Source organism: Pteropus alecto, unplaced genomic scaffold (assembly GCF_000325575.1).
Source record: "Pteropus alecto unplaced genomic scaffold, ASM32557v1 scaffold45, whole genome shotgun sequence".
In the NCBI taxonomy this organism is placed as follows: Eukaryota; Metazoa; Chordata; class Mammalia; order Chiroptera; family Pteropodidae; genus Pteropus; species Pteropus alecto.
This window is the reverse complement of record NW_006442491.1, coordinates 39,509,108-39,522,963: the sequence shown is the minus strand read 5'-3', so window position 1 is coordinate 39,522,963 and position 13,856 is coordinate 39,509,108. Positions and strand designations below refer to the sequence as shown.

General features: G+C 64.3%; 1 protein-coding gene across 1 annotated transcript in view; it reads right to left on the bottom strand.

Moving 5' to 3' along the window:
- CDH4 (cadherin 4) overlaps positions 1–13,856 on the bottom strand; it is a 382,977-nt gene that overhangs the window by 37,208 nt on the left and 331,913 nt on the right. Inside the window, exons 5-7 of the mRNA XM_015596918.1 lie at positions 13,206–13,361; positions 7,094–7,238; positions 2,318–2,326 (exon numbers count right to left, since the gene is read on the bottom strand). Of these exons, the coding sequence (XP_015452404.1) occupies positions 2,318–2,326; positions 7,094–7,238; positions 13,206–13,361 (310 nt within the window). The remainder of the gene's footprint in view (positions 1–2,317; positions 2,327–7,093; positions 7,239–13,205; positions 13,362–13,856) is intronic.

Here is a 13,856-nt window from a genome sequence, read left to right as displayed (position 1 = left end):
CACGCTCCGCCTGGAACGGCCGCTCTACGCCGGGGTCCCCACCGCCGGGGTCCCCACCGCCGGGGGCGGGGCTCGGAGCACCAGGACCGTCCTGGGCCTCCACTGCGGGCCGTGAGCTGCCTGACAAGTCCCTACTCCCCAAACAGCCCCTTATCAGCTTCAGGGAGGCAGCACGCCCACAGCTTCCCCCACCCCTGAGGCTCAGAGCCCAATTTCACAGCTCACGAGAGAAAGTTCTGGAGACAGAGTGTGTGCGGGTGCCCGTGGTGCAGCCCCTGCCGCCTCGTCACCGAGGAAGGGGGCCTCCTTGGGTGGCAACGAGGCCCGCCCTTCGGGTTCCGGCTCACCACGAGTCGCGTTGGGTCTAGGCGTCCATCTTCGCCCCCGGGCGCCGGGGGGCCTGGATTCCATCTCCACCCCCAGGAAGCTTCCGCTTCTCCTGCTTTTAACAACCGACCTCATCACCGATCGAAGAAGGGAAGACGCTTCCACACGCCAAGCGACCACACACCACTTTAATGATGGCCCCTAATGCCAGGGACACAGAGGGGACCTGCCCCCCACAGCCTCAGCTCCTGGAGGCAGTTTGGCTGTCCGTGTCCAAACACCTTGCAAATGTGCAAAAGGTCACCCACAGAAACTGTGCACAGGGTCCCCTGCTCGTGCCCTCCGGCCAGGAGGCGCTCACACGGCAGCACATGCAGCGACGTGGGGGTCAGGTCACCCCACTGCCTGGGCTGGAGCACCGGAGGACCCCCCCCTTCCAGGCCTTTCTCTGCCTCTCTGCGCAGCAGAAGGGCTTGAATTTTTCCCAGCAAATGAGAGAGAGCAGTGGGCCGTATGTCCCCCTAGTGAAGGACACTGCCCGCTGCCCGAGGTGCCGGCGATCGCTTTATCAATCGTGCCCAGGGGACGACGGAGAGGAGGCCGGGGCTGCGCCCCCCGACGAAGCCGAGGACCAAGGCCGCCATGCACCTCACAGGGGTAATCCCACAAGCCTTGAATTGCAGTTTAATTTGAAAACTAATTCAGCCCCATAATTGGCTTTCTGCTCAAATCACTGAGGCTCAAGATTTAAATTCTTAATATTCAGATGACTTTCGAGCATCTGTGCCATCTGCGCACGAGTCCATGGCATCCATCTCGGGGTCCTCCGCCGGCACGGAAATGAGATAAATAAATAAAGGGGCCCCACTAACGGAACCACCGCGTTAAGCACAGGCCCTGCGCCCCGGAGAGGGGGGGTTTCCTTCACTTCATTTGCTGCATGTGGGTTTCTCTGCTGCTTAATATTTTAAAGTGACATTAATTTCAAAATTTATAGTGTAGGTCCTCACGCACTTACAAGGAGTGAGGAAAGCAGGAATTCCAATTAGAGCCTTGATTGATTCTTAAAAAATAACCAATACGGAGGTGTCTTTTCTCGGGAGGTTTGGGACGCGCGGTGAGGCCAGTCCGGGCTGGGGCTGGGGGTGGCCGTCCCCGTGTCCATCGGGGTGGACTGCAGGCCGGCACACGGGCGGAAGGCTGGTCCGGCGGCGAGGATGTCATCCTGAGCCCTGGAGCTCCAGGAAGCAGACCCAGACATGTTCCCAGGTGTGATTTATGCCCCAGAGCCCCAGGGGCTGGGCTGAGGCTGGGCCCTCACCGGACGCCTCTCGCCCGGTGGGGCAGACAGACAGGCTTCCCCCGGGCATCGGGTGCACGGCACCCATGAGAGGCGAGGATTTCAAGGGCACGTGACCCGGAGGAGGCGAAGGAGCCAGGGTCCTAGAGACTTGAGGGGGCGCGGGAATGCAGGCTGGGGCGTGGCACACGCACAGGCCCCAGGGCAGGAGGGGCCGTCCGTCCCCATGGCCTGGGCCCTAGGGTGGCACCCTGCGCCGTTTGTCCGCAGGCGCAGATTTCTTGCTTCCTCAAGTGGACGATGGGCCCCTTGAGGGCGGGGTTCACGCCTTCCCATCCTGGAGGAAGACACGCACGCGCACAGGCCAAGCCTGCCGTCTGCACGCCTTCCTCCCGCCTGAGGGCGAACGTGATGCTCCGAGGCGCGGCAGCCATGCCGTGAGCAGGCGGCCAGAAATGAGGGGCGAGCGCACCACAGCGGTGCCGCCCGACGGCTCTGAGCTCTCGCCCCAGCCTTACTGGGCGAGCCGGCTTCCCTGTGCCTGTGGCCACATGCGTTCCCGACCCGTGCCAGGGAGACGAGGCTGTTCAGAACAAAGGTTAGAACCGCGGCTCGGGAGCCAGACCACCTGGTTTAGAATCTCGCCTGCACCGGCTACGAGCTGTGCGTCTTTGCTCACCTGTCGCATACCTAGGGTCCCTTGTTTCCAACGTGGGGGAGATGGAGATGCCTGTCTCATAGGGTTGTTTCAGGGTTCAGTAGGCTGATGCGGAGGGGCCACCTGGCAGCACGCAGTAGGTGCCAGCGGCTGTGTTCCGTGATGATGGCATAGGCACATCTTCAGCGGAAGCTGCACCCTTTGCCCGGTGAGCCAGCTGGGCCCTCGGAGCCGGGAAGAGGCCTGTCCCTTGAAGGCACAGAGCCCCCGTCCAGCCCCATCCAGCCCAGTCCTGTTTAATGTCCCCTGCTCTTTTCAAAGAGGTCAAGTTCACAGGAGCAGCAGGCAGCCGTAAAGACCAGCTGGACACGGCGGGACAGCGGCCCACTGCAGGCCGACAGGCCCGGAGGGCGGAGGGCGCTCGCTTCTGGCGAAGACGCCTCGACCTGCGGCAGCGAGGTGCCTCTGTGCCTCGGCGGGCCTCCCAGGGTCTCGGGGTCCACCCGATGACACCCCAGGCCGGGGCCTGGCTCCGGGCACATGCTCCAGGGGACAGTGGCCGCAGTGGCCTGCTCAGCTTGCAGCCGACACCGCACTGCAGCCCCACCCTGCCCGTTTCTGCGCTTCCCCCCGAGTCACTTCCACAGGCCCCTCCTGCCCCTCCGGGAACAGCCCTCTGCTGCTAAGAGCTCACAGGCCCCTGGGGGCCCAGGGCCCGGCTGGCCCCAGAGGGCAGGAGCCCAGAGGCCCGGCCTTCAGCTGAACGCTGAATCCTGCCCTTGCCGGCATCTTTCCCCATCCAGATGCCTCCTGTGGACAAGCAGGTCCCTACTGAGCTGCCTGTCCCCTATCCTCCCTCAGTGCAGGGGACTGGACTTCAGGCTCTCACGGTCCTACCCAGGCCAGACAACTGCCACCATTCTGACTCGGCCAACTGGAGTTCGTGATAATTCACAAAGCTGCGATGGGGTGCTCACCTAAGGGGCGGGCACAGCAGGTGCGGGACACGGGTCAGGCTGGAGGTCCAGGCGGGCTCTGCAGAAAGGGCGGAGGTCCGAGGGGTGGGGTGGTACGCGCACCAGAATGACGGAGCCCCCGAACGGGCGACACCCCCACAGCCCCGCCTGGGAGCGGACATGACGGAGCCCCCGAACGGGCGACGCCCCCACAGCCCCGCCTGGGAGCGGACACACCTCTGCCTTTGCTCTCAGTCCCTGGGCAGCAAGCACATGGGGTCTCCAGGTGGCCCCGGTGGCCTGCCAGCTCCCCACTGAGGATTCGGGACGATCCAAGAGGGGGCAGATGCTCCCTGGGGTCAGGAGGGGTCGCTCTTATGACCATTGGCTTCAGATGGCCCCGTCTGAGTGGGTGGGGACCACCAAAATCACCCAGAAAAACCGGCTGCCCAACATGGTAGCTCGTGGGCACACGGGGCTGTGCAAACCCGACAGATTAGAAATTCATCTCCTCTGCTGCACTGGCCACACCTCAGATGCTCAATGGCCACGAGGGGCTGGTGGCCACTGCATCAGACAACCTAGGTGCAGACAGAAAGTTCCAGAAAGTTCCAGTGGGTGGCAGGGTCCAGGCCAACGGCACCCCCAGTGCGGCCGCGCCTTTGCAGGTGTGCTGCGTGAGCTGCCAGGTGGGCCTGGCATCTAGCTCCTTTTTCTGGGGCCACCATCTGGTTTTCTCTTGGGGGTCCACAGCGGCCACGTGTTTAGACCCCGTGACTTGGGGTGGGGTGCAGACCTGGACCCCGTCTTTGCTCACGGTGTGCCCGGGCAAGGCACTGGCTCCGTGCATGCCCACGGCCCATGCCATGAGGATCTGCCTCGGGGTCTTGCTGGCACTTGAGGAAGAGGGGACTGTCTACTGCTCAGGGACCTGCAGCTGCCGCGGCGTCCCGGCCACAGAGAGAGCAGCCCAGAAACGAACCGGCACAGAGGACACAGCCAAACAGTGGCCAGCAAGATGCCGGACGGTCCCGTTCCAGCCCGGGGTCGACACGCCCACCTCTGCACCTCCCAGTCACGTGAGCCAGTGCGCCCCCCTCCCAGGGGCCTCGGAGGTGGCCCTGGCCACCTGCTTACCAGACATCTAAGGGCTGTGACCGGAGGTGAGGGTACACTCGACTCCGGCCCACAATGCTGGTCGCTCCCGCAAAGGGGCTGGGCCGTTCCAGGCCGTTCCAGGCCGCCCACCCCCTCCGAGCCTGCTGTTCCAGTCAGAGGGTCTCACGGCCCTGGGGAGGGCACCGGGGCCCCTGGGCGGCTTGCTAACGTCCCCACAGGAACCACCTCGCCTCTCGGAGGTTCTCGTCTAGTTGATTGGATAATTGACACATCTTCCCATGTGTTTTCCATTAGGACGTACACCTGAAACCCTTCATCAGTCAGTCATTCCAGAGAACCGATTTCCGGCGCTGGTTTCTCCCTGCTGCGTGCAGGCGCCCGCTAAACCCGTGGCTGTGATTTGCGGGGCGGGAGAGGCTGCTCCCAGCCCTGGGGTTCCCTGTGGACAGCGCCACGGCTCGCTCTGTCTGGACGTCACCCCCTGGCTTGGGCCGTGGTGAGCGAGGACGTTGAGCCGAGTCCAGGGCGGCATCTCACAGCTCACGAAGAGGTGGCACTGCCGCTCCTCTCTGGGGGCGACTCTGGGGCCAAAGCCACACTCCGGGGTGCCCCGGAAGCTCCGGAAGCCAGTCGCGCTTAATGCCCGCACACTCTGGAGGAGCGGGAGGCGGGGCCGATCTCGGATCCGTGGCGTGCTCCAGCCCGTCCGGGCCGCGGCCATCCTCCCACACGGCCGTCTGGGGCGAGCTGACGAGGGGACGGCAGGTGCTCTCCACGTCCAGGCTTAAGGGCTTATCGGGATTTGTGGGAGGAGACGCGGAGATTTGCGGCTTCTGTCATCCTGACGAGTAAAGCCAGTGACACGCTGGAAAAGACTTTCTCGATCGATTTGTTTTTAAAATGAGATGAGGGAGGAGGCTGGGTCCGTGAGAGGGAAACCAGACACCTGTACGCAGCCCCCGGCTCTGGGGAGCGGGGCCCCCAGCGTCTGTGTTACCGAGAAGGCCCCCCGCAGCGTCTGTGTTACCGAGAAGGCCCCCCGCAGCCCTCTACCCACTCGCCCACCCCACAAAGGGGCTGCGGGACCCGCCGCCCCAGGTTCCGGCAGAAATAATGTCACATCCCGTTCCCTCCGCTGACACGGGGCTGCCCCGCGCCTCACGATTCTGAGACAATCGATCTGAAACACAATTCACCTTGTTGAAATAGCCGCCCCTGGGGACGGAGCTGTGACAACCACCTCGCTGAAGAGTGATGACAAATGTGTCCTCGATGCCCTGGAGCACAGCTGGAGCGTGGCTGACCCCTCCGTGGGGCCGGCCTGAGCCTGGACTCTGTGGGCTGGGCTTTCAGCGTGCCCAGTCCATCCTTCTCGGAGCCCCGAGGCCCTCCGGGGCTGGGCTGCCTGGGGAGGAAGGTCAGGCCCACCAGCGACGTGGCTTTGCCACGGGCACGTCCCAGCAGCACGGGGCAAACGGGCGTGAATGGCTCAGCGCGTCTCCGAGCTTCGGCTGAGGCCCGCGTTCCACGTGGCTGGCTCCTCTGACCGCCCCACAGGGCCTGGCCAGTGACCCTCGGCCCCGCTGCCCCATCCAACCCAAGGAGGGCATTAGTCTCAAGGACACCCCCTCAGGAGACAGCAATGTGGGGCTGTGTTTCTCAGACTTGGGCACAGAAATGCCCCAGGGGCTGGTCCGCCCAGGCCCGGGCCTACCCGCAGAGTCTGGATCAGCGGGGGGCCCGAGAGACTGCATTTGTGACCTGTCCCCAGGCGACGCGGCCGGCCCCTGGGCCAAGGTTCCCGCCTTGGCTGGGTTTTGGCCCATGCTGCGGGGTCTGGGGATCTGGGGCGCTTGCAACCCCCTCTGGGGGGTCACCTTTGCTCTGTGACTTTGTGGTCACGGAATCCAGAGACCAGACACGCCATGCACTGAGCGAGGGCCCTGGCACGTGGTGAAGGGTTCGTCATCACTGACGCTGGGTGGAGTCTGGGGAGACGGACCCTTGGGTCAGCCCCGGGGCCTGGGCTGCACAGCTAGCCTCGCCGTGCTGTGAGCGCCTGGGCCTCCCTTGGGCTTCCCGCGGAGCGCGGAGTGAAATCCAGCGGCCGGGCGACCGTGAACGGCGGGCCTCCCTGACCTCGTCTCCCGCCCAGGGCCCCTGCACGCGCCTCTCCCCCGGCTCCCCTCCGCCCCTCCCTGAGCACCGCTCCGTCTCACATGCCAGTCTCGGACGACGTGTCACCTCCACGGGGCCGTGACTCAGCGCCCGTGCTTTCCGCCTGAGCCTCCCACCATGCGACGGCCCCCCCACTGGCTTCCGCTCATCCTGCCTGCGCCCCCATCGGGACCGCGGTGTCTGTCTGGACCCTGGAGTCCCCATCTGGACCACAGTGTCCCCATCTGGACCGCGGTGGCCCCGCTCGTCTCATGCTGTGGGTGCTCGGTAAACCGGGACCGCGGTGTCTGTCTGGACCCTGGAGTCCCCGTCTGGGCTACGGTGTCCCTGTCTGGACCCTGGAGTCCTGTCTGGACTGCGGTGTCCCCATCTGGACCGCGGTGGCCCTGCTTGTCTGGCCCCGCTCGTCTCATGCCGTGGGTGCTCGGTAAATGCCTGCTGAGTCGATGTGCCAGTGTGGGGTCCCACGGGCTGTCTGGGCGGTGGGGGCTGAGGGCCCCCGGAAGCCGGGCCTGTCCCCGGCCCGCGCCCACCGCACCATCAGGCGGGGCTCACCTGGCTTGGAGCCCTCGTCCACGGAGCCGTTGTAGACCTGGCTGAGGAACTCCGGCCGGTTGTCGTTCATGTCGATGACGTAGATGTACAGGTCGATGGGGTTCTCCACCTTGTTGCCGTTCATGTCCACGGCGTGGGCTCTGAGCTGGAAAGCAACACGGCTGTCAGGGGCTGCGACACGGCTGGGGACACTCCCGACGGCCAGAGCAAGTTCCCTCGGACCTGCAGCCCAGGGTGGGGTGACAGCTCCGGGCCCCCAAGGGACAGGCTAGGTGCTGGGGACTCGTCACGAAGCTGCTCCGAGCCTTGGCTCTCTCTGTGGCGATGAGGACAAAGCGGGTGGCATGCAGGTGACGACCCGGAGGCCTGAAGCCGATGCCCATCCAGGACCCTCGGCCAGCTCTGACCACTGATGGTGAGGCACACGGCCACCCACAGTGGCCACAGAAAAGCCCTTTGTGTCAACTGGGGGCTTAAACTCCTGCTACTGCGAGCTCAGGCCGGGGGGAGGCCTAGACCATGGATGCCTTGACCTTGGACCGGGCCAGGGTCCACTTGGGCGCCCACTATGAGTCCACCCGTTAGGACTTCATGGGGAGACGGCCGACACATGCTCAGACTCGCCTGTTCCGGGGGCACCGTGAGGAAGACGGAGCGGAAGCCCCCGCTCTGCTGGGGAGGGGCTCGGGGGGCTCGCGGGGGACCAGCTCGAGGCCCGGAGGGAGCACAGCTCAAGGCCCGGAGGGAGCACGGCTCAACGTCCGGAGGGAGCACAGCTCGAGGCCCGGAGGGAGCACAGCTCGAGGCCCGGAGGGAGCACGGCTCCTCTCTGTGGCGATGAGGACAAAGCGGGTGGCATGCAGGTGACGACCCGGAGGCCTGAAGCCGATGCCCATCCAGGACCCTCGGCCAGCTCTGACCACTGATGGTGAGGCACACGGCCACCCACAGTGGCCACAGAAAAGCCCTTTGTGTCAACTGGGGGCTTAAACTCCTGCTACTGCGAGCTCAGGCCGGGGGGAGGCCTAGACCATGGATGCCTTGACCTTGGACCGGGCCAGGGTCCACTTGGGCGCCCACTATGAGTCCACCCCGTTAGGACTTCATGCTCAGACTCGCTTGTTCCGGGGGCACCGTGAGGAAGACGGAGCGGAAGCCCCCGCTCTGCTGGGGAGGGGCTCGGGGGGCGCGCGGGGGACCAGCTCGAGGCCCGGAGGGAGCACAGCTCGAGGCATGGAGGGAGCACTCCTTGCGCTGGGCCCCAGGGGCTGTTCACCCCTAAGTTTTGCACTTTTTCTTCCGTTTGCTCATTCATTCACTCGCTCGTTCATTCATTCAGTCGCTCAGCGTCTACCAAGGGCCCACTGGTGCCGCTCGGCGAGACGCCCGTGGCCGGCCCGGGGCTTCGCGTCCAGGAGGACATGGACGTGAAGGAGAAAAGGGGCGAGACACGCCTTGGCTGATGGCAGTGACCCGCGGGCAGGGAGGAGGCCAGGCGGGCCTCGGAAGCAGTGGCCAGCGAGCCGGGATGGGACGAAGGGGGTGGGGCCGGCAAGCGTGGAGGCCCCCACGGGGGACACAGAGAGGTCGAGCCCCACGGTCAGCAGAGGGTCCTGGGATTTAGAGGGAAAACCCCAGGAGAGGAAAGAGATGTGCTGGGGACTCTCCGCGCCACAGCCGTGACTGTCACAGCCGCGTCCCAGCCCACAGCGCTCCGTCAAAACCACGCTGCCCTCCGAGCCACACATGGGACCTCGGAGTCTGTGTGATAAGACAGCGCCCAGGCCGGGGGCGGAGGCCAGCCCGGGCTCGAGCCGGCCGGCGGGGAGGGTGCCGTGGCGTGTCGGGGCTCCACACAGTGCTCCACTGTGCCTCCGGGGCTCGTCACCGCCACTCTGCCGGCCTCTGGGAGAAGGGGAGGGAGGCGGCACCCACGCCTGCGGGTGGGGACCTGGCCGTGTGCACCCCGGCCTCAGCACGCTGGCCCCATTCCGACAGCCCTGAGAGCACTTTGCCCCTGAAATGTGTGTTTTGGGGGACTCTCAGGCTGGCTGTACCCGAGGAGGTGACCTGAGTTATTGTGAGGAGACAAATGGGGCCGACGCCCGGGGACCCCGAAGCCCGCGACGCAGGGCGTGACCGCGCACACGCGTCAGACGGGTGTGAAGCATCGTGTGACAAAGTCGTGACATGTTGCACTGTGGTTTTAACCAGCTGCCCCACCCCAGCTGACATCAGGTCCTCGTCCCCCGGACCCTGGTCTGTGCCCCGTCTGACTGGCTGGTGGCCGGGTGACCCGTCACCTTGTCAAACGCAGCAGAGCGATAACACGCCAAGTCGAAGGTCGAGAAGCCTTTGAAAAAAGTGACTCTGAGCTAGAGCTGGAGTTATTATCGTCTAGCCTAAGTGACAGCGTCGGCTTCGGTGCCATCGGCAGCAGCAGGAGCAGCCCGAGCGGAGACAGTGAGAGGGGACAAAGCGGCCTGGCTGTCGGAATCTTCCTCGTCCCCGCCGTCCGTCCGTCCGTCCATCCCCGGGCTGGGTGCGGCACTGCGGGCTTGCGGGGGGGGGGTCTCCACTTGGGCTGGAGACAAGGAAGGCCACCGCGGGAGCCATCGGGCTCTGTGACCCGCAAACCCGAGCGTCCCACACGAAGCGATCGCCCGCGGTGCTCTGAATGGACGCTTCTCTGTTCTCGTCCTGGGAAGGCCGACGGGCTTGGTCTCGGTGGCAGTGGGCGCGATGCCTGCAGCTGGCCGGCGGCGGTGGGCCGTGCGGGCCCTCGGCCTCCCCTCTGGTCTCTGCCCGTCTCTGCTTCGTCCCGGCGGTCTGGAGGGTCCCTCCCCAGCGTGCGGAACCCGGACACGCCCGCGGGCCCTCGATGTCGCCCACGGTGGACTCGAGATTTTCTTCCACTGACACCAGTGGCCGACATGTGCCACACGCTGGCTCTGCTGGGCAGTGTCCCAGGAGCTCGACACGCACAAACTCCCCTCGAATTCCACAAGAACCCGTGAGATTGTTTCTCCCCCGAATCCCTATCTCATGGCAGGGGAACCGAGGCTCGGGAAGATCAGGGAACTTGCCAGCAGCGGGGGTGTGCGCCAGGGCTCAACAGCGTGTCTTATTTATGAAACCTGTAAAAGAATCTTCGAGAGAACTGTCGTGCGAAGCACACGATGCCATCCGTTTTCTCCGCGCGTCTGAGTGTCTGCATGCTGGTGCCTCGTGGTGGCCAGTGTCCTCTGCTCACTGGCTTGTTCTCGGGTGAGAGATGCTGCTTTGCCAGCAGCCACCTCGTTGGCCGAGGAGCTGGGGGACACGGGGCAGGAGGAAACGGCACGTGGGGACTCCAAATGGCCCCAAGGATGTGGGGTGCTGACCCCCTGGTGTGAACGCAATGGGTGTCACCCGTAGTCGGGTTACGTTCTGTGGCGTGGCTGACCCTAAGCCACGGAGGCAACGTGGGTGGAGTGAGTCAGTGTCCTGGCTCTAGAATCAGTGACTTACCCAGATGGTGGCTGGAGAGCGAGTCGGGGACTGGGAACGCCCTTTAGGGGTGAGAGTGGCCCCTGGCCAACAGCCAGCGAGGACTGGGGACCTGGACCTGTGACAACCCGAGTGAGCAGGAAGCAGACCCCCAGAGCCTGTAGTAGGCGCCTGGGCCGGCGACACCTTGGTTCTGCCCTGCGAGACCCTGGGCGGAGCCCATCCGGCTGCTCACCCGCAGAGCTGGGCTGAGGCGCGGGCGTGGTTTCAGGCCACTGTGTGTGCCTGTCACACGGCAGAGGTGACGCACACCCGCTGCCTGGCACAGCTGTCCCCAAACGCCGTGATGGGCGTCCTGTGCGGTGGACGCCAGAGCAGGGATCGTGCTGGAGTCTTACGAGGAGCGTGATGACCCCCATAACCCAGGGCTGGGGAGTCCCTGTCCTTTTACCGCTGCGTCCCCCAAGTTCTTGGCTTCCCTCGTCCAGCTTGGCTGAGGGGTGGGGTCTGCATAGGACCAGGGTCCTTCTGGGGACCATGGCTTTCCATCCAGGCTGGGCATGTGAACCGTCTCCCTAGGGACTGCCAGCCCGTGACCCCTCGCTTTTCTAGGGGGGCTTCTGCAGGACCGTCTAGCTGCAGAGGCACCGCTCACTTCCGGGCAGAGCCTGGAGCTCAGTGAGGCTTGGGGGTCACATCAGGCCAGAACACAGAGACGCAGGCGTCTGACGAGCACGGTGGGGCTGGACTTCCCCACGAGATGCCAGCGCCGACGAGGTAATCGGGTGGACCGACAATGCCCTGCGGGACCCTGTGAGTGAGCAGGGCAGGTGGTGCTGGACCCTGGAGGCCATCCTGGCCTCCGGACCTCCCCTCGCACCCTGGTCTTCCTGCCGTGGGCTGTGAGGCCAGCGGGGCTGCAGGCTGTTCCGGAAGCTTCCATGTGCACGGAGCAGGCACCGCCTCTCCATGGTCCCAGGGGCCCTGGCCCTCGGCCAGACGGGTGGCACCAACACCAGTTATGCCCGGTGGGCGGCAGGAGGGCTGAGCCCACAGCCCCCTTTGGGGAGTCGGTGAGAATGCCCTCCGGAGAAAGTTGACCAGAAGCACCAAAAATAGGTCTAGTCTTGAGCTCAAAGTTTCCGAGAAGTAATTACAATAAAATGAAAGGAAGAGGCCTTTCCGCTTGGCGTGGGCTCTCTCGGGACAGCTCTGCATTCGGCACGCGCTGGGGCCCGTCCGCCGTCACAGGCTTGACTGACAGTCACTCTGTCCCTCTGGGTGGTCCCAGACACTGTGTCTGACCGGCACCTGCCAGGCCCCGGCTCCCCAGGCCATGCGTGCCGTGATGCCGCGTGTGGACAGGCCGGTCGCCTGCTGCAGCGTGCTCTGATGGGAAAATCTTAGCTAGACATACACGGTGCCGGGACCCTGAGCGACGGCTCGAGGGCTGGTCCACGGTCAGTCCCGAGAGACCGCGTCTCTCTGCCGTCTGCGGGCCCAGTGCCCCTGCCTCCCTCTCTGTCTCCCTCCCTTATCCCCTGTCCACACGCGTCTGAGGGCAGACAAGGGAGGCTGGCTTGGCCACGGGCCGTGCTGTGGACACGTGTTGGCGGAGCCCACGGCCACGCTAAGATGAGTTTCCTGCCGCACGCTGGCTGGTTGAACGTGGTGCAGCTTCAGTTGTCTAGCGGGTTCTGTGCACCTGTCGACCTGCTCGCTGTAGGCTGAGGACTTGTTGGGACATCCCAAACCACTGTCAATCAGCTGTCCTCTCCCGGAGCCTGGCACCTCAACATCCCAGCGAGAAACCAAGGAAGGAGTCAGGTCCTCCAGCCTGGGGCAGAGGGTGGGGCCAAGGCTCAGCAGAGGGTGGGGCCGAAGCTCGGTGGCCAGGAGGGAGGAGGGCGCTTTCTCTGCAGCCTGATAACTAAAAACGAACCCGTCTGATCTTGATGAGTGGACTCGACTGGCAAGGGGCTCCCGTGCGCTGGTCAAGGCGGTCCCTAATGAGGGACAGGGACTGCCTGGGCGGGGGCACATGACCAGAGTTGCTGTGTAGAGACCCGGAGCTGTGCAGTCTGGAAGGGGGGCAGCCCTCTACCCCCTCCAATCGTCTCTTCTCATTCAGTTCGTCCCCGCCCCCTCCCGCGAAGGATCCATCTAGACCTGGAACAACGCATTCTAGAAGGGCCTGTGCCCCTGGGAGGGAGGGCAGACCGCAAGGAAGGGGAGAAGAGGCGGCCTGAGAGGCTGAGTGAGTGCCCAGGTCCCCCTGGGGCCGTGGGCAGGCTTGGCCCCTGGGGTCTGGCTCCAGCCCTGTCCCAGCAGAGGGAGGGGCTGGCCTGTGTGCATTGGGGGAATCGGGCCCGGAGCACTGCGGGTCCCCGCCCCGGACGCCCTCCCCTTAGCCAGCAGGGCCGCGAGGGGCAGAGCAAGGCGTGGACGGCCCTCTAAGCGGTCATCTTCCACCCTCTTTCCTCTCGGGACCCCGCCCGGAAAGGCTGCGGTGCGTGTCCCGCCGGGGAGCTCGTCCCCAGGTGCGTACGCGGCGGCCACGCGCCCTGGGGTGGTCTTGGGGTGGTCCCTGTCCCCCCGCCCCCGGCCAGGGGCCCGCACTCACGTGGTAGGAGGCTCGCTCCTCGCGGTCCATGGGCCGCGTCACGTACATGCGGCCGGACATGGAGTCGATGCTGAAGACCTCCATGGGCGGCTGGTCCGCGCCCACGCCCGTGACGCTGTAGCGGATGGGGATGTCGTTGTCTTTGTCCGAGCGGATCTGGGGGCAGGAGCAAGGGGAGGGGCGTCAGGCCGTGGCGGTGCTTCGCCCGCTTTGGGAGCCGAGGGCCGGAGTGCGCGGGGATCGGCTTTTATTTTAAGTCATGCATTTATAAACTGAAATTCAGATAAAAGATAGTTTCAAAATAAATTCAGTATATTACTTATGAGTGGAGCAACACATTAGCATTGGGTTCACAATAGATCATATCGCTTTTATTCCATCTTACAAGCTTAGCAGCACAAACAGAATAATCAACATATTATTTGGCTGTCATCTGCTGAACAGAAACCAGAGATCACAAGGAGGTTTTCCCTAGCTGTGGTGATGGCCTTTTTGTTCCAAGCCCCCATCTGGGAGGGCCATGGTGTGTTATCATATGGAACGCGGGGTTTTCTGTAATCTGCTTAGCTGCACTGCAGTTTGAATCTTCATTCCATGTTTGTGTAATTTATAATTTTAATGAGACCATGGCTCTTGTGGGCTTTGACATAT